The sequence below is a fragment of the Rhyacophila brunnea genome, unplaced genomic scaffold (genome assembly GCF_057557595.1).
Source record: "Rhyacophila brunnea isolate RB1 unplaced genomic scaffold, BYU_Rbru_1.0 scaffold_7, whole genome shotgun sequence".
Classification (NCBI taxonomy): domain Eukaryota; kingdom Metazoa; phylum Arthropoda; class Insecta; order Trichoptera; family Rhyacophilidae; genus Rhyacophila; species Rhyacophila brunnea.
In genome coordinates this window covers 41,587,943-41,609,163 of record NW_028233339.1, presented here as the reverse complement: position 1 = coordinate 41,609,163, position 21,221 = coordinate 41,587,943, and the positions used below count along the sequence as shown (strand labels likewise).

Genomic DNA, 21,221 nt, shown 5'->3' with positions numbered 1-21,221 from the left:
TGTATCGATACGCGGTCGAACTGATTACACGCTTCATAATATTGATATTTTCATATAATATACATAAATTTATGGATATTATAATATTACATTTGTCTCAATTTACTTGGGGGTGCTGCAGTACCGCAGTGCATATGGACGAGTCGCTACTGCATATACTATACAATATTTTACATGGCAATTGAGACTGCAATAAAAATATGTGGAGGACATATGATACTATTACGATCTGACTTGATCAAAAGAAAATAATAGAATTTGGTACTACATTCTATTGTGCTGTGCAGAAATTTAGTTGCCAAACCCTATGGTGATGTTCTGATGGTGCATAATTAGAATTTAGCAAGCATCCATGCGTACAGTGACAACTCCACTGCCTGGCTTTGTAATAAGGATTCAACTATTTTATTTAGCACTATACCAATGGTGATTATATCATCCTTCCTCCTCGACTTAAGACATACAAAGATAATTCACTAGCGGATCGATCGCCGAAGCCATTTGTATTAAAATAATACAATATACATCTATATATATAATATATAATACAAAATGTACTATAATTATAGTTCGGTTGGCAACACTGCGCTCGCTGACAGCGAGCGGTGGCGGAGAACCAGTAAAAAGACCCGAAAATTTATGGGAACTCCACACAGCCGCATATCATTATCCATATAAGTGATACAGCTACGCAAGATGACTATGACTTTATTATAGACACTTTAAATACATATCCATATAAGTGAGTGCTATACTGATATATCAAAGAGGCAAATTTTATTTATTGTAAATGAAATATGTACATACCTGAATGTATATTTTGCCATCTGTGGTCTTGTCCAAAAGCGGACAGTTTGACAGTTTTTACTGGGCAAGCGACAGGTAAGCTGTTGTACATTATGGCCCCAACACATTACCACAGGAACGTTGAGATAGAAATAACCATTACTATGAACCACTATCTCTATCTCAGCATGGCATGACATGACGTGAATGGTTCTCCTATTAACACCAATAAGTAACCCGGTGAAACCGAGGTCTGCTATCAATAACATTTAAGATCAAGCATATCACAAAGGTAAACAATCAGCATAGTGTGCATACAAAAATACAAAGAATAATAATTATACTCCTACTCGTATGATGTCCACTGCTAGATGCACGCCTACTCCAACTCGTTCCACTTTATAGATTAACACGTCCTCTGCCTTTTCTGTCCGGACATCATCTGCCTTCCATGACTCGTTTCAGTTGAAACTGTCTTCAGACTCCTGTATTTTCAATCGCTGTTGTCTTCGTAGTAAAAACTGATGGATGATGAAAGCGGATCACTTTTCACTTCAAGTTCACTGCCAAATGCTTTCAGCGCCGCAATGTTGAAACACTTTGGCCGCAACGTAAAGCGCAAAACAAACAGGCATTGGGAAGTTGTGGGAATTTGTACTGGACCGATCAAAACGTGATGAGTATATTGAATGAGCATTCATCACATCCAACGAGGCATTCTGGAGGTAAGAGTTCTTCTTTATAGACGCTATACCATCCACCACATCGACAAGGATACTTCAAATTGGCGGTGTCCGAGTCTTTTTCCATTTCTTCTAATTTAACCGTAGCATAAAGTGGAGGCTTCTCTTCCAAACGCAAACGCTTTAATTGCATATCGTATGCTCTTCTGGATTCAGGATCTCTGAGTACCAACCAGGCTTCGCTTATCACTTGGAATTTCGTGTTCTGTGAGGCATCATCGATTTTATCAGGATGAAATTTTAAGGCCAACTCTTGAAATCTCTTCTTCAATTCATCTGTGGTGCTTGTTTCTGTGCTATGTAAAACCAAATAGTGATTATCCTCCATCTTAATGCAAACACAAGAAAATATTTTCCCGCAATGCCGCAACCACTGCGATTCCGCCGATTTGGGAAGTTACGAATTGGGCGAAATGGTATTCAGTTATCACGAATGGCATGGCAATATATTAATATTATTGAAACCAAATAAATAACCGACCACCGGCGGTTGTCCAATGTCCAATGGTTGTCCAGCATGTCCAGTATGATGTGATGTGGGTGACTGGGTCAAGGCGATGGCGTCTTTATTTTGGCGATTTCCGTTACACGGTCACGTGATATTTATTTACCCGCCATCCGGCAGTTACGTTTATTGTCTATGATCCGGTATCCATAGAGTACAAGACTTGTACTCTATGGTGCAGCCATTCATATACCTAGGTATTATCGTTTTACCCATCATTATTCTCGAGACATTGTGAAAAAAAATATTTTACGTTCTGGACATGGTCGCGATAAGCGAAATTTTGCGATCAACTGGGGACTCTTTACGTTTATTGAATATTATAAATCTTAAAAAAAATTTTCATCCTAAACTTTGCATTGCATATTTTCAGTAATTTTGTCGTATTGACTAGGTACATAACCATTATATTTTGCATATTTTTACACTCGGATCTCATAATATCAAACTTTTTAAATCACATTCCTTTGTTATTCATACAGTGAAAGTTTGGTTTTGAACCGTACTAATCAAATCAATTAATGACTTTTCCCCACTTGAAGTTATAGACTATAATGTCACAGAGAAAGGCAATATTAAGCAACCACTAGTTGATGATATTCTGTTCCCTTCACTATTCACTATCCTATCACTCTTTAATTTCAATTAAGATCAGTGACGTCCCGTGGGGGTAGGCAGATTGAGCGTCGCTTGGGGGCGGCAAATCGAGGTGAATTTTTTGGTATTATATAGAAATAGCTACCTATATTAGTTATATTACAACCAGAGCGTTGGAGATGTTTTTTTTATCCAGTACTTACTAGAGTACATATTTTAGTATGATGTCACCACGCTTCGCGAGGATTTTTTGTTTTATTTTTGACTGCTCGGTTTCGTATACAAATGCCAATAAAAAATATTTTTACTACTCTTGGCACGTAGACACATTATGAATGATAAATGTAAAACACCAAAAATCCATAATAAATCAGTCATAATATAATAATATAATGTCATTTACTCAGATTAAAGAGTTCCTTTCATAACAGTGATATTATGTAGGTATACGCGCAAAAGCTGTCGCGCCATAGGTGGCGCCGAACAAGCGACGAAGGTAGGTGTTGAAACAAAATAATACTACCAACCTATATAGATTTCAACGTTGGTGACGAAACAAGGAAAATTATGGTAGAGATTTATAAGTAGGTACATACTTCCGTATTTTTTAATTTATCCAAATATTTTTGCCAGTCACTCCCGAGATTTTAAAGTTGCCGGATGTACCTATTGCAAAATAGATATTCATAATGATTATTAATCCATTGACATTTTACATAATCAATTAGTATTCGTGCATATAATAGTATTTACATTAAGTACCAGCTAATTATAATAAAAATGTACACTAGTAGGTACCTACCTAGATTATATCGTATTTATCGTGCTGTGAATAACAATACCTTCTTTTAATTAATAGTGTATTTATGATTAAAAATAGGTTTATATTAAATAAATAATGAGGAAAATTATTTTGTTTACATATTGTAGGGTACAATAATAGCATAGAAAAAATGGTGTAAAAATATTACGTCTGCGTAGGTATTACTAAATGGTACAGACCAAATGTGTCAGACATATCAACCAAATGGCATCTCAGACTCTGGTGATTTGGGTAAGTGTTTAACTAATATAATATTTATTCGCTTATTTATTTATTAATATCTAACTTTATTTTTTTATGATTTAGCTTAGTGGTAAAAAATAAATCGTCAAACAAGGTCCATAAAATTACATCTGCGTTGTATATTTTGTTACAGGACAGACGATGACATTCGTTTTATTATTGAGGATAATATTACGAATGAAACAACTTCGGTCATTCCAATGGATTTGGGTCAGAATAATACTACTGAATTCGCAGTCAGTTATTGAAAACTACACAGTTGAAGACAATATTCTTGTGTTATCTGACATTCAAGAAACGGTTTCAGATATAGTAAGTTATATCACACAAAGTAATACATAATATAACTACACCAGATAATGCTAGTAAAAATATTGAGTGTGTTGGAACTGTGAACTCAGAAGTTGTGTCGCATTTATCAGACAATAGCATTATGAGTGATAGTGATGAATCATTTGTGATTCTATGATCTTATTATAAATGAAACATCAGATTCAGAAAGTGAAATACCAAATTCCCAAAATAATCCACCATATAGATTATATAGAAGGTCCGCAGGTGACAATACCAATTCTGAGGTCATGCGCCCTAATTTACTACAAAATACTACTGAAGTTGTTTAAAATCAAATTTCTTCTCCACTTTCGAGAAAGCGTACAAGTCATCCAGAAAATTGGAAGATAAATTGTAACAAAAATAAGCGAAATTCTGGGCAGGCTTACAAGACAAGATCAGAAAATGTCTTGCCTAAAGCTTTAAAGCCACCATGTGGTGAAAATTGTAGATTGTAGTGCAGTACTGCAATACTTGAAGATGCTAGGATGTATATTCACTGTAGATTATAGGCCTTGGGCGACTTACAGCGGCAACGAGAATTTGTGGCTAAACACACGGTTGAAATACAACCACCCAAATATCAAATAGTGAAACAAGGGAGTAATCAAGTTTTAAATCATTCGTTTTACTTCAATGTCGACGAAAACGATATTCAAGTGTGGAAGACTTTTTTTTTTTTTAATACATTAAGCATAACTCCCCGTTTTTTAAGAACTGTAAGAACGAAAATTCAAAATGGATTTTTGGAAACTGAAAAACGGGGTAAACATGGAAATCATCGAAAAATTGACCCTCAAATAATCTCAGATATCCATGCACACATAGAAAGTTTTCTGTGAATTGAATTACACTATCTTAAAGCTCAAACGACGAGAGAATTTATCGATGGAAGTCTCAACATAATAACCATGTATCGACTGTACGTTGAAAAATGTAGTAGTGAAGGAAAGCTTCATGGAACAAAGACAGTGTATAATTACAAATACAATATTGCTTTTTTCCTCCCCAAAAAGGACCCATGTTCTACATGTGCAGCATATGAAACAGCAGAGGGCGAGAAGAAGCAGACATTGAAAGAAAATTATGACAAACATTTGAGGGAGAAAGATCTTGCACGTGACCTTGCGGTGAAGTCAATAGTTTTTATTACAAACGGAAGATTTATTCATTTAACTTCACAATATATGATATGGCCCCTCACTACTGCTACATGCGGCATGAAGGGTTGGCAAAACGCGGAAGTAATGAAATCGGATCGTGCCTTTACGAATTCCTTAAAAAATATTGCATCGGACGATTTTTTATGCAGACAATTGCTTCGGTCAAAACAAAAATAAGTATATAGCCAGTTTATTTATTGTGTCTCTGCATTAAATATACCAAGCATCCGCCTTAAATTTTTAACAGTGGGCCATACCCAAAATGAGGGTGATGCGATGCATTCAGTCATTGAGAAACAGAAAAAAAGGACACTTAAGTCAGGATCAATTTTTGTACCAGCTCAGTGGGTTCCTGTGGTACAATAATTATCCAAAAAAAATTGTCATCCCTATGTAGTTGAGGAGATGACTTCTGAAAAATTCTTTGACCTCAAAAGCCTGGCAAATTTAGTGCGTAAAAATTTTAATGTGAATGAAAATGGTGGAGCTGTTGGATGGCGAGATATAAAAGAGTTGAAAGTAATGAAGTCGACCCCATTTATATTATAAAAACAATTTTGCTGAAGATTACCATTCAATTAACGTTAGAAACTGTCACAGAGGTAGACAAGACGCTTTAATTCTCTCCCCAGCGTATCTAGTGCCACCAGCCCGTCCTGCTGCTAAAATACATGACTTAATTTCACTTTATCATAGTAGATTTTTGGGTTTCCACCGTGTGTCCTTCCTTCTTTCGTCGACGTTTCGGGCTCGTTGCAGAGGCCATTATCAAGAGATATGTTTTATGATGAAATGCAGTGTAGGTATATGAATGTAAAGGTTGCTCTAAGAATGTCAACAGGTATCCGATTAGCTATTCATTATATTCAAATACAATAAGAATATACTTACACATTTTATTTGATGTTTTTTATTTTTAATTATGTCACATTTCTTCTGACTACCGTGTTCAGAATTTTTATACATTACATTAAAACGAATATAACATATTTTTTATACAAAATTTGGTTTTCCAAGCATTGTTTAAATGCGCGGTCGTTTAAAAATGATATGAAAAAGCATCCGTTTGCAAAATATCTGTTTATTTCAACCGTTAAATCTTTCTATAAATTCTATAAAAAAAATGGATATTTTAATGAATTGTTTTTTTTTTAACATAGTTTGGTTAGTGCACAGATATTGTATGTCTAGTTTTTGCATGCTTTGATAAAATCAAATTTTTTTTTTACCATGTCCGATCCTAATAGGATCATATGGGCCTCCACAGAGTAGACTGAGTAGAGGTTTATATTAACAGATTTTGTTTTTTACGAGAAACGGATGTCAGCCACTTGCGCAACCTATTAGGTCCATACCCTGACTCACACACAAACTGAAAAACAATATGTGTACTTGCCAGACCCAGGATTCGAACCTGAGACCCACAGCGTGATAGTCCAACGCTTATGCCGCGCGGCCACCGTGGGTGTAAATCAAATTTAAATGAGTCATATACTGAGGTTTCAAATTTTTCACTGTGCTCGTAGAGAAGCATTTACAGGGGGAAATGTTACACATTCAGATTGGGCTCACCTGCATCTAAACGATATAAAACCGCATTGTAAACTGTTTAATACCGAGCAGCCGACATCCCATTGGTTGTATACCGATAATAAATGCGAAAATATGCTAAAAATCTAATCTGTATAATAAAATCTATGGTCAAATCGAAGGCAGAATAGATATATTATTATGTATTATAGATAAGACAATATCTTTTTAAATATGTACCTTATTTGAATATAAAATATTTTTTTTACAACAAAAAGGTATGATGCAAACAGATGTCTTATGTATAATAAATATGACTCGATTTCGGTACAACTTGGAAATACAATATTTGTGCACTGACCCATTGATATTTTCATTCAGAATTGATTTATTGTCCAAGATACTATATAAAGCGACAACTATAACTTGAACGGCTGTGGCGCTAGTGGTGGCGTGAATATTGGCTGATATTAGTCCTCCAAACAGCCACACGTCAAGTTTTAGTTGTTGATCTCTATGGCAAGTATATCATAAATGAAACAAATACCAATAATATACGTTGTACTTGAATATAAAGAGATTGTCTCTTATACTAAATTTGCAGGGTCAGAACTGGTAATATTAAACCTAAAATAGCACTCACACAACTTAAATAACTAATCCTATTCAATGCCATACAGCTTGAGCGTACGATCCATACTGGTGGAAGCCAGATATTGAGCATTTCGTCCAAATCGGACACCGGTCGCCGCCGCGGTGTGATCATTAAACACTTTAAGCTCCTGCCATTGTTTACATAAGTAAATCCTAATATCCGTGCCGGCAATAGCCAAATATGTACCGCTCTGATCAAAGCATAGATCTCTGATCTGATATCCATCTTCCAATTGAATCGTCTTGAAATTTTTCAGCTTTCTCAAATCCCAAAGCTTGACGCACGCATCGTCGGCGGCCGTAGCCAGATAATAACCGTTTTCCGAGAATGAAATCGTCGTAATGGGACCGGTGTGGCCTGGGAAGTTTGCCACGTTACTCTGTTCTTTGAGATCCCAGATTTTGACAAGAGAGTCTTCCGTGCCCGTGCCGAAGATGAGACCGTCAGGATGGAATTGCGCCGTGGTGAGGCCTACGCCGGAAGAGTCCGACACTTTTGTTAGTAACTGTCCGCTACGGATATCTGAGAATGCCCAGTGTTGATCGGTTGACGTTGACAGTACATAGTCTCCGGTAGGATGCAATGAAAGTCCTGTAACTGGTCCATCGTGGGAACGGAGAAGTACTGTGGTTTGAGATCTGCAAATAACAATCAAAGAATATTAGCATCACAAACCATGAGAACTCAATAGTAGAATAAGTCAAAGACAAAGAAAGAGTATAAATTTGAATTAGCAATGATCACCCTTCCTGCATTTGAGTGAACTTCATTGTGAACTTCATTCTTCAACCGAACTACAAAGGTGTATTTTACAGCACAGCATACAGGCATCTGTAGACATGTTAGCAGAATAGAACAACAAACAAAATCTCTTCATAAGATGACCACATTGGATTGTAGAGCCAATTTTTTTTGTTACTGTATAATATCAAAACGGAAAATTCGTCAGCTAAAAACATTCATTGGTTTTCCTGGCAAAAAATATAAAGCTTATTGGGAGATTAACCCGAAAAATGCTTGTAATTTATCTGATAATTCAAGTTTTTAAATAGGTCATAAAAGAATGCTTACGTCGGTACATTCCAGATTCGGATGGTGGCATCCGGAGATGCAGTGATAACGGTGTCCTCGTCAGGATGATAAATGACTCGCGTAACCTTTTTGGAATGCCCTTTAAGAATCGCCACCACCTGCTCGGTGTCTTTGTTGAAAACTGTGGCATTTTTGTCATTTCCGCCCGTCAATATCTTGCAGTGATCAGAAGGATTAATGTCCAACGATAGAATACCGGGCACACTGGCTGAATGTAGGCCCTGAAAAATGAATTAATTATTCTAAATATCTCCATTTAAAATTAGATATTACATACACTTGTCATATTGATTTATTGGGGTATTTATTAATGATACATAATAGGTGAAGCTTAGGAAATTACGTATTTTAGCAATATTATGTAGTATACAAATGAAATGTCTTCTAATTTGAATCATTGAATAATACAGAAGGTAACTGAACACTTTTTTGATTTTGATTGGTAAAGCACAGGCATTAGATACATAAATCAAAGAGAAATAATATAATATTGGAAGTGTGACAGAAATTCACTTACAGGATGTGATGCAAGAGTAAGAAAACTTCGCAGGGTATCCGGGGTGGTAAGTTCCTCGGGGACTGTCCTGCCTCGCTTCTTTCTCTCTTGGGTGAGGAGTGTGGCCCTCTCTTGCAATTTCTGCACAACTTGCGGCCCCATTCCGGTCTGAGCCATCCCTTGAGCAGCCGGCTGCGCGGCCCATCCTCCTGTCTCCGCAGCGGAAGCCTGTTCATTCAATACAGATAATTTAGCTTCAGCAACACCGCTCTATACAATTTTGCCAGACACTTACATACATGGATAGTTTACTCGGAAAAAAATCACAAATATTTCATGTTTATATTGAATCACTAGACCACCTGAATAAATGCATGATTTACGTAATCTATATATATATATATGTTACACCGAATGTGCGAAATTGACTATTACATGAAATGGCCAAAATTTTGGCTAATTCATGTAACAGTCAAGCCTGTTGCCTTATTCATGAATTAGGTAAATTTTCTGCTGGGTACATGAATTCGCCAGGGTATGGAATTCTTGAACTGTCAACATGACAGAAGAAAAAGTAAATTTAATACGGATGGTTTTATTAGTTATAATTGGACATAATATAATATTATTATTATTATTAGGTTAGGTTAGGTTTGGTTTTGTAATTCTGAATTAAAGTATTCAACTGAATGTCCATTTTGAGGTTAGCTATCAAGTGTCAACAAACTATCACAAACATTCAATCGACCAAGCACGAATCAAATCACGAAAATACTTTTCAATAAAATTCTTCCGTTATCATAATATTATAGTTCTAGATTTCTTTGCGCATAGTAAATAGATATGAAAGTCATTGCAGTTACATATTGATTGGTATATTTTTATATTAAAATCAATGACATTTGTTTAGTTTAATTAGTTGCAAAAAATACCACCGGAGCGCGATCATCTATTTTGACCATAGATAATATATGTACATTTTGACCAATGCACGAGCATTTTAATACATTTAGTTTAGTTGCAAAAAATACCACCGTAGCGCTACTATCTAATTTGTCCAAGACATGAACTAGACAGAAAAATTACTGCCGAATTCACGCACTCTCCAGATATTTTGTCTAATTCATGAATAAGGTAACGGGCTTGCATTTTTCATGATTTAGGCAAAATTTTGCCCATTTCATGTAATATTCAATTTCGCACAATCGGCGTAACATATATAAAACAAAGTCGGGTTAGTTACACCATTTATAACTCTGGACCGATTTTTATGATCTTTGATTTGTTGGATTTGTCTCCGCCCCGAATAGCAGAATAACTATTAAAACATTGAATAAATCACGAAAAAAATAAATTATGAAGAAAATTCATTTTCTCATACATTTTGACATTTTGAACAATGAACCTCGCGCATTCGAAAATAAAAGAAAATCACAAAAAATTTAAATCCGTATACAACGCCATCTCTGATACATGACAGAAACAATAAACAAGAAACAAACAAACAAAAGAAAGAATGATAGTCGAAATTTACTGTCAATGGTGTCAATGTCAGAAGACATTTTACACCGAATTCGTGTCAGTTCAGGGAATCCCGATCTCAGGGTGAATGAGGAGATACATAACCAGGCTTTGCTTTTAAAGATCGAATACTGTGTTACCTCATGTGCGGCGGTTTATTAGTCAAGTTAGGAATGCCAACGCCACATCGTGGAATGAACGACGCTTTCAACCGAGAATTGGAACGTGAACGTGAATATGATTGAGATGCATTGAACCAATCAGTTCGAACGAATGTACCAATGTTGAACCCCCAACAGAAAGAAGTGTACGATACATTAATGAAGGCAATTAATGATGGAAATGGTGGCTTATTTTTCCTCGACACGCCCGGTGGAACGGGGAACACATTCCTCATGTCATTGATTTTGGCTACTGTTCGTGCGAGATCCGAAAATGCTGTAGCAGTTGCTTCTTCTGGGATAGTGGCCACGTTGCTAGAAGGATGCCGAACGCCTCATTCAAAGTTGAAATTGCCCTTAAACCTGCAAACGACTGAAAAACCGACATGCAACATTGCAAAACACTCAGTAATGGCTAAAGTTTTGTTAGCAAGTAAAATCATCACCTGGGATGAATGCACAATGGCGCACAAACGCGCATTGAAAGCACTCAATCGAACTATGAAAGATCTGCGTAATGACTCAAGAAGTTTTGGAAGCGTAATGATTCTACTATCTGGCGATTTCCGCCAAACACTACCAGTCATTCCAAGATCGGCCGCTGCCGATGAAATAAATGCTTGCCTCAAATCATCGACTCTGTGGCGCTATGTGAAGAAACTTCAGCTGACGACAAACATGCGAGTTGCATTGCTAAACGATCCATCATCGAAAATTTCTCCAAGCAATTGCTGACTATCGGTAACGGCCGTTGAATTGAACGGATTGATTTCGTTTCCGCTGAATTTTTGCAATTTCGTCTCAACTAAGGACGAACTCATCAACAAAGTGTTACCGAACATCATTGCTAACTACAAAAATTACAATTGGTTGAGTGAACGAGCAGTCTTGCGGCAAAAAACAAAGATGTGGATCACTTAAACTTTACAATTCAAAATCAAATCGTTGGTCCACTGCATTCCTTCAAATCTATCGACTGTGTAACAAACGTAGACGAAGCAACCAACTATCCAACTGAATTTTCAAACTCATTGGATCTGCCTGGCTTGCCACCGCACAATTTACAACTGAAGGTTGGCTCGGTAGTCATTATGCTTTGAAATCTGAACCAACCAAAACTATGTAACGGAACGCGTTTGGTGGTGAGAAAACTCATGGGCAATTTGATTCACGCGACGATAATCAAAGGAATGTTCAAAGGTGAGGAAGTTCTCATTCCGAGAATTTCGATGATCCCAACTGATATGCCATTCAAGTTTAAACGAATTCAATTTCCAATTCATCTTGCATTCGGCATGACGATCAACAAATTACAAGGCCAATCCTCGAGTGTTTGTGGCCTGAATCTATAAAATGAATGTTTCTCTCACGGTCAATTGTACATAAAATGTTCATGTGTCGGCAAACCATCTGCTTTGTTCGTTTTCGCACCTGACAACAAAACGAAAAATATCGTATATCACAAGGTGTTTCAATGAAGGAAATCGACCTGAGTGCAACCCATCCATTTCGTTTTCGCTGAATTTTTGCAATTTCGTCTGAACTAAGGACGAACTCATCAACAAAGTGTTACCGAACATCATTGCTAACCACAAAAATTACAATTGGTTGAGTGAACGAGCAGTCTTGCGGCAAAGAACAAAGATGTGGATCACTTAAACTTCACAATTCAAAATGAAATCGTTGGTCCACTGCATTCCTTAAAATCTATCGACTGTGTAACAAACGAAGAAGAAGCAACCAACTATCCAACTGAATTTTTAAACTCATTGGATCTGCCTGGTTTACCGCCGCACAATTTACAACTGAAGGTTGTACGTAGCATGGTCATGTGTCGGCAAACCATCTGCTTTATTCGTTTTCGTACCTGACAACAAAACGAAAAATGTCGTATATCACAAGGTGCTTCAATAAAGGGAATCGACCCGAGTGCAACCCATCCAGCAAATAGTTTAACAGAAAGTTGTGCAACAATGCTACGCGAATCATTTCGATTCGCTTCAATAAAGCAAATGCCTTGCTGCCACGTGAATTACATTCTTTTTTTTTCTTTTGACCATGTCCAATCCTCATAGAATCATATGGGCCTCCACAGAGTGGAGGTTTGTATTAACAGATTTTATTTTTACGAGAAATGGATGTCAGCCACTTGCTCAACGTATTAGGACCATACGCTGACTCATGCACAAATTGAAAAACAATATGTGAACTTGCCAGACCCAAGATTCGAACCTGGGACCCTCGACACTATAGACCGGCGTTTAATCCACGCGGCCATCGTGGGTGTACAGTTCAATGTAATTAAAATACTGTTCATTTTAATTCGATTTTTGCACATTTATTGAACTTATTCATTTTGAGTATTCATTTTAACTTAATAAAAAACTGAATTTAATTCAGCTAATAAGTTAACACAAGATTATTGATTCTGAGGCGGTACAAAGTTCGCCGGGTCAGCTAGTAAATTATAAATAGAATAATTAATTAATGAAAACAGTTTGATAATAAAAATAGTATTACCGAACAGGTTGCAATTTCAATTTTACTTTTCCCATTACATATATTATATTAAGTGAAATTAAAACTCTTGCAAAAAAGCAACGCTCCAATTAAAGGACAGACATGGACAAAGAATAAGTAGAATAATCACTTTTCCTGTCTTAATTGGATCATGGTAATTTTCATTAATATCAAAATTTCAAATAAGCCTGATCTGTGCCGGGAGGTTTTGTATGGAGGCAAGTGAGAAGCCGCGAATTCTTTAGCAAAAATAAACCTTATTTTGTAAAAATACATTGAAAGTTTATCATATACACTTACCAATCATATGCTAAATGTCTCATTATTGGACCAGTATTCTTCCGAATTTTAAATTATTTAAAACAAACGCCTGAGACTGGCATTCTGTCTTCAAAGACAAGCGAATAAGTTTGCGTTTTTTTGTTTGGCCGGCACTGTATGCCCGGCCATATCCGCGAACATGTTTGCTTTGGCACAAAACCGGACAATATAATACAACACAAACATAGACCCTCTCCAAACCGACCCGTCCCGCACCAAACTCAGTTTTAATCGGGCGTATCATTTCCGTATCATCAGGCCCTACATTTGATGTGAAGCATTAGTAGTTTTTTTTATGCCTATTAATGTCTCAGGAACAGATACCCAAGACTGAGGTCGCCACGCTCTCAGGCAAGCTTTGACCGAGTTTACCGATTTTATTTCATATAAAGTGCCATGGGAGAGAAAAGCACGAAGAACATTAAAAAAATGAATTTAATAATACACATTATAATACAAAAACAAAACTAAAACACAATAATATAATACAGTCCAATTTATTTGTAACTATTTGACATACCTGTTGTGGGTGTGGTGGATTGGCAGCCGTGATTCCGGCTTGCGGTTTCAATGTGGCCAACGCCTCTCTGGCGGCTGTCACTTCCTTCGTGAGACGAGCGATAACTCTGCATGCAGCGTCATGTTGATACAAAGCGTGACTCAGTTCCTGCAGTAAATATTATTTCAAATCTGATTTAGTTGAAGAAAATTTTAGATGGCTTTCTTTACCAATTTTAATTTGTATATTGAATTAAAAGATATATGTAGTTCGGCCATGAATAGATGCAGATGTCTCATATTTCAATGATCGCAGACGCCTGTCGAATCTCAACACACTGGTAAGGGGCTTTACTGACAGGGAGTAAAAATTGATGGAATTCTGTAAAGATGCGACGTGTCATTCGTGTTTTGAAGAAATGTACAACATGCTTTAATTCCCCATCATTTTCTTTCATAAAGGTGACACAAGAAGGAATATTTCAATAGTACTACATTAGATTTACAGATTAAATCTAATTAAATGCCAAACACAGCAGTAAATTTATAACAATTAACGTTATAAATTATTACGGATATATAAATGACAGAATGATATTATCATTCATTTATAATAGGTAAGTTAATGTTTTGCTAAATTCTTATGTTCAACATCCTTTCATACGTTTATGACCATTACAACAAACAGTTAAGTGGGATAATATAAAAGTCAATGTTTTACAAGCTGTCAGTGAGAAAATTACGCACAAAACCTAGAATGCACATCGACGGGGTGATTACAAATAGTGTCATTCATTTATTTAACAAATTCGCAACCACCATCCACGTGTGAGGACTGCTGAAACTTAACCATAAATGCATGAACTTCAACATCAGGTTTAAAGTCCGTGATCCCACACGTCTTCCATTTCTACCGATCCATACAGTGCATTCATTCGCAACCATACAACATTGTTACAGTTTAATGTTATTATAATTCACATCTATTGTACCTATATCATAGCATATTTAACCCTCGTCCCGCTAACGGCATCTAGAAGTGCCCGTGATAGTTAAACCATTCACCGCTAAGGGCATCCAGAAGTGCCCATAAGTTTCTACCTCTGTATGTTCGTAATTCGGCGAGTAACACAGTCGAAATTTGTTTGAAAAACTAGCTGGGTTATTCCTTTACTGACATCTGTGATATTTTTCAATACGACTTTTTAAATAATTCGAAATCAAGCAAAGACACATACCCTGTCGATATTGGAGTAAAACAGATTTCCAATGATTGGTTTCAAAATTTACCGCTAGATCTTTTGTACAATCTGCGCCGGCGCGAATTGTGCAATATGATCTCATACATGAAATCGGCTAGTGCGGTGATAATTTTCAACAGTCGATTGCTTCGTGTTGTGATTGATACATTTCAAAGTTTTTTACGGTTTTCTATAAAATTATTATTGGTGCGCCATTCTGTTATTAATTAATTATGTGCGTTAATTCTTTAAATGAGAAGTGATTTTATGAATTAAATCAGTGGCTGTAAAGTGAAAACGAAATTATTAACACATAAATAATTTAAAATTCCTATAATAAATCTTTTGTACTGTATGGAAATACATACGAAAAATTGAGAATAGGTAAATAATAATCAGTAAAATATTTAAATTTAAATTAAAAACTGTAATAGATTTTCAAAATTCACGGCCACTCATTTTTATTTCAAGGAAAGTGATGATTAAAATTCTTCTCATTTCAGTCGAATAAAGAACTAAGATTAAAATTTAATATTATTGTGTAGTGAATTAAAACTTTAAATTTCCTCAAAACTGTTAAGTTATAATAGTATATTTAGTGTTTAAATAAAAATGTCTATCCCTGATGTTGAATGTTTGGATTCGGACTATGAGATGGAAAGTGATAATGAAGAAGCTGCGCTAGTAGAACATCCCGACGATGTTGACGAGCCTTCCAATATAGGCAGTGATGAAGGAGTGGCTGAACCGTCTACCAGTGCAGCACCAGACAGTTTACTCCAATCGTGGACTGCGGGTCCCTTCGTGCCGATCACATACGATTTTGATAGTTTCAACTCAGGCGTTAACCCTAGTGTACAGCTCAATGAAAATTCCACAGAAATGGAATTTTTTCGTCATTTCCTTAACAAAACAATAATGAATACCATAGTTAACCATACAAATAATTACCACAACCATATGCTCAACACACAGGCCCACACTCCGAATGCAAGGATCCATGCCTGGTATGATACATGCCCAGAAGAGATGTATGTTTTTTATCTTGTATCAATGTTGATGACAAGAAATCGTCATCTCACAATTGAAGAACATTGGAGTGCTGATCCATTATTAAATTCTAAAATATTTGGCTAAACTATGATAAGAGATCGGTATGAGTTGATTCTACAAATGCTACATTACTCTGATACCCAAACCCCTACTGGAGATCGCCTTTATAAAGTGCGCTCACTTCTTGACCACTGCAGAAAAATATTCAAAGAAACAATGCTACCAAACGAAAATCTCTGCATCGACGAAAGTATCATTGTTTTTAAAGGGAGATTAATATTCAAACAATTCATACCGTCAAAAAGACATAGGTTTGGAATCAAATTATTTGTGATTTGTGATGTGGAAACCGGTTATATTTTAGACTTTATAATTTATTGTGGTGTAGAAACGGAAATAAGTGATAGTGAACTTTTAGGAATATCTGGGGCTGTTGTCACCACTTTGATGAAGGATTATTTTGGTAAAGGGCATAAACTATTTTGTGATAATTGGTACAGCAGCCCAGAATTATTTCAGTTTCTACATAAAAAAAAGACAAATGCTTGCGGCACGGTACGTAAAACACGTAAGTCAATGCCAAAATTTGATAAACTGAAGAAAGGACAAGTAAAATCTCTTAACCGTGGCCCATTGCTCGTGTTAAAATGGCATGATAGGCGGGAAGTGCATATGATCAGTACCATGCACGATGACTCCATGGTACCAACAGATAAAATTAATAGGGCCACAGGACAACCCATTATAAAACCACAATGCGTTGTGGATTATAATAAAAATATGGGCACGGTAGACAAAGCTGACATGATGTTGAGCAGCCTCTCGTGTATGCGAAAGAGTCTTAAGTGGTATAAAAAGGTTGGATTCCACATCATAGATTTATTTTTATTAAATAGTAGCATTCTTTACAAAGTTATCACCGGTAAAAAAATTAGTTTAGCTGAATTTCAATTAAATGTAATCCGACAATTAATCGAAACATATGGCAGTGCCTCAAGACCATCGACATCACAAACTACTCGTGTAGTTAATAACCCAAAAAGAATTTTAAAAACAGAACTCCTAAGACATTTACCCCGTAAAATTCCTCCAACAGTAAATAAAATAAAACCATATCGAAGATGTCGTGTGTGTATTGCTTCAACTACTAAAGATAAAAAATAAAAATGACGAACGTTATGTGTGAAGCATGTGATGTCGCTTTATGCTCTGTGCCCTGTTTTTATGACTACCATGACAAAATCAATTTTTGAAATATAGTTAAGCCATAAACATTAATTAGGTGTGACTGAAATATGAGACAAGGAAATAATATAACAATAACGATTGTGTGCGTTCTGTGTTGGTGTTAAAAAACGTGTGAACATTAATCATCGGCGCAAGTGTCTACCACTTATCCCGGTATCATACAGGCCGCTTCACTCTGCGGTATGTACTCCAAGCATGCTTTATTATGTATGACAGAATTTCTTAAAGCTCTGTTGCTTAATTTACGATCTTTTTGTTTATTTTCACATGCTGTCAAAATTAAAAGGAATGTTTTATTATAGCTAGAGCCACTCAGTGGATTTTTAGGTACATTTTTAATGACGTTTCGGTATGATTTAGGAATCGTAAAAATCGCAGCGCGCTCGAACAAGTACATGAGCGAAATTACGTCGCGAAAAAGAGGTTAAGTGTAATAATTTCCAAATTATTTACAATATGCTTGAAATTGCATTTATTCATAAGAATTGTTACGTGAATAGAGGGAATATGCAGAAAATATTTATTAACAAATATGAATATATGTTAATGGGAATAACAAAAATGGTTACCTGTCGTGCAGTCTGCAGCTGTTGCCGTTGTGTAAAGGCATGCAGCATGAGAGCATCCCACTCATCTTGCATGCTCTTTAATGTAGCAGGGATGCTTGTCGCGCTCGGAGGTTTTGGTTTTACTATCGGTGTAACTGAAAACCAAACATCAATCAATATGTATTCATGTAACAGACAGTTTAATCATATGCGTTATCATCGGCGTGCGGTCCATAGATGTAGAGCTTCCCCAGAAATATGGTAAATTTCATTTAACTATATACTTCTTCTACTATATCTTCTATACTTGGACTATAACGCCGTGGGTCCCAGGTTCGAATCCTGGGTCTGGCAAGTACACATATTGTTTTTCAATTTGTGTCTGTCAGGGTATGGACCTAATAGGTTGACCAAGTGGCTGACATCCATTTCTCGTAAAAAAACAAAATCTGTTAATACAAACCTCTACTCTGTGGAGGCCCATATGATCATATTCGGATCGGACATGGTCGAAAGAAAGAAGAATATACTTATAAAAGTTCTATATTAACACATTCACTGTGGACCTCTTAATTAGTAATTAATTACCACATTTAGATAACATGCTAATTATATCTAATGGCCAAGTAATGGCCAACGCAATAGTTGCGTTGGACGCACGTAATGAGTTAATGTAATATAATGTCAAGAATATCACAGAGCTACTACATCGCAATACCACACACTACATATTATATAGGTTTATCGGCTACCTGCTAAGATACAATTAGTTAAAAAAAAAACCTTATAAAGATACTACGTTAAAAACCACGTTGCCATAAACCACGTCGCCATAAATCGAAAATTTAATTGATCTTTGTATGAGTATGCTTTGCTCTCTCATTTCAAATTCATTTCATAGTTATCTTCATTACTGGAACATTTAGAACAAAATAATTATTGATTTATCTAACTTTATAACATAAATAGGTGCTTTTTACTGGTTCTCCGTCATCGTAATCTGTCAGTCGCCATTTAGGATTTTAGCTATCTTTTTGTCATCGAATTATAGTACGCGGTCCAAGCCATTATAGTATTTCGGCAAAAATTATAGGACGTGTAGAAAATGAAAGTTTTTTGTTTGTCACATAAACATAACGGAGAATTTGAGAAATTCCGATGCCCTGCTTTATTATAACACCTCTTACGACGGAAAAATGCTAACACCGGCCGCCGTCATTAACTGTCATGTTAGTTTTTTAGAGTAGGTATACAACGCAAAACCAAGTCCATAGACTAATATCGCACACAGATCTTATATTATTTATATTATACACCTTGATTATACTTACTACGTCCCACGCTTCACATTATTACGATTTGCTGTGATTGAAGTACGAACATTTTACGGAACTTTAACATCGCAACATATGAACCCCTAACCAAACCGGCGAATTCAATTAATAAAATTTTTCAAAATTGTTGTATTTTTGACGTACTATACCTTTTTAATAGTACGCGGACGAAAATGTATATTTTCGAATAGTACGCGAACCAAAATGTACAATAATTATAGTTCAGTTGGCAACACTGTGCTAATTGACAGATGACAGCGAGCGGTGGTGGAGAACCAGTAAAAAGACCCCATTAATAAAACATATAAGCAAGTCGCAAGATCAATTTTGAATGACTAAAAATATCCAAAACTGAACTGGAATAAGGTATATATGTAGTAAATATTAGGTAACTATAATATTATGTTTATTTTTCAACAACATAAAAAAAAGTCACCGCATGTTTTATATGGTTAATAAGCTGCGTTTAACCTTATGCAATATTCAAATCTCTGCTTGTAACCACCCTGCTTAGTCATAGGTACAATTACAAGGCTGACTATTGTCAGGTCGGGGCACCGAATAGCAGGTTACGATGGTTAATGTTAGTGATTATCTTCAAATGCAATTCGGTAACCTGTTCGCAGAAGATGAATATTTTCGATTAAATCTTTCGTTCAAATTGATTTCGAATGAACAGCAAGCGGAGGAATGGTGAATTATATTAATACTGAATAATCTAACATGTAAGTGTGCGAGCAATTTGTACTTTGAGCACCTTCCGTGAAACACAGTTCTATCAATAATTGACACTGATTCATCTGAAACTGAATTGCTTGATTATCTAAATTTGATAGTTTCAACGACTGATGGTGAGACATTGTCATTTTATTGTATACAGAAAGGACCAGAAATAATATGATTCATTAACTACATGAGCTATAAGTAATGTATAGATAGCTGTTTAAATGACAAAATTATATGTTGCGGTGTATTTACTGTAGAACTACACAGATTCAATACTTTGGGCGCTTCCGGCATTTAATTTAAACCTCTTTGGCTTTATTTACTAAAGTATTGATACATTATTTGAGGTTAACATATATTGAAATATAAGTGCCTAGTATTTTAGTACTGCCTGACGTTAATTTATTATACAGACACAACCACATAGCAGTCACTGATTGTGTGTAGCGTATTAATAACTACGATTAAGACATATTCAGATGTAGTGTTGTCCAAACACCCATGTTTTTCTTTTCAAAGCGGTCTTTTAATCAAAACGAATTTAGTTTAATTCAGTCAACAGACTTACTTTTAATTTCGACGAGATCGTCCGTTGATAGTTCCTTCCCGCTAACAGGGTCGATACCATTTTCTATAATGTACTTCTCAATCAACCGGCGTTCGAAAACAGCACCGGAGGACGGCGATACCACAGGATGCTCAGGGACCTCGTTAGAAACTTAAAATAAAAAGATGAGGGTTCATAATGCATGACAATGTTGGTGTCGTAACAAAACGAGCTTATCTGTTCTACATTAGATACTTACTTGCGCAGCAGAGAGCCATTATTTAATAAATATAATATGATTTATGAATTCATCAAATAAAACACAAGACAAACCGCCATTAAACAAACGTCATAGACAATTTACTATTTAGGAACTTTAGATTTTAAAATTTGACTGCATAAAGTCTACGCCATAGACAGGATAAATCATAAAGTTAAACTAGGTACATACAACTATCTACCTACCTATTATGTAAGCTCATTCTCCTACATTAATAAGTGGTTAGATTGAATCAATATTTAAACTGAAACTAAAAT

General features: G+C 35.8%; 1 protein-coding gene across 2 annotated transcripts; it reads right to left on the bottom strand.

The window, feature by feature from the left end:
• Positions 1 to 6,085: 6,085 nt before the first annotated feature.
• Prp19 (pre-mRNA processing factor 19) lies at positions 6,086 to 21,047 on the bottom strand. 2 transcript variants are annotated; one of them, XR_015071944.1, is made up of 8 exons: positions 20,944 to 21,047; positions 20,706 to 20,855; positions 18,099 to 18,232; positions 14,010 to 14,156; positions 8,988 to 9,194; positions 8,450 to 8,691; positions 6,654 to 8,016; positions 6,086 to 6,394 (listed from the first exon to the last, which is right to left on the bottom strand). XR_015071944.1 is itself a non-coding variant. In XM_085958249.1 (7 exons), exons 1-7 carry the CDS (start codon positions 20,960 to 20,962, stop codon positions 7,386 to 7,388), a joined length of 1,530 nt encoding a protein of 509 aa, XP_085814375.1. In that variant the 5' UTR covers positions 20,963 to 21,047; the 3' UTR covers positions 6,086 to 7,385. The 2 variants fall into 2 exon arrangements, 1 of the variants encoding a protein (XP_085814375.1); XM_085958249.1 differs by having other exon boundaries at positions 6,086 to 8,016.
• Between the last annotated feature and the right edge of the window lie 174 nt (positions 21,048 to 21,221).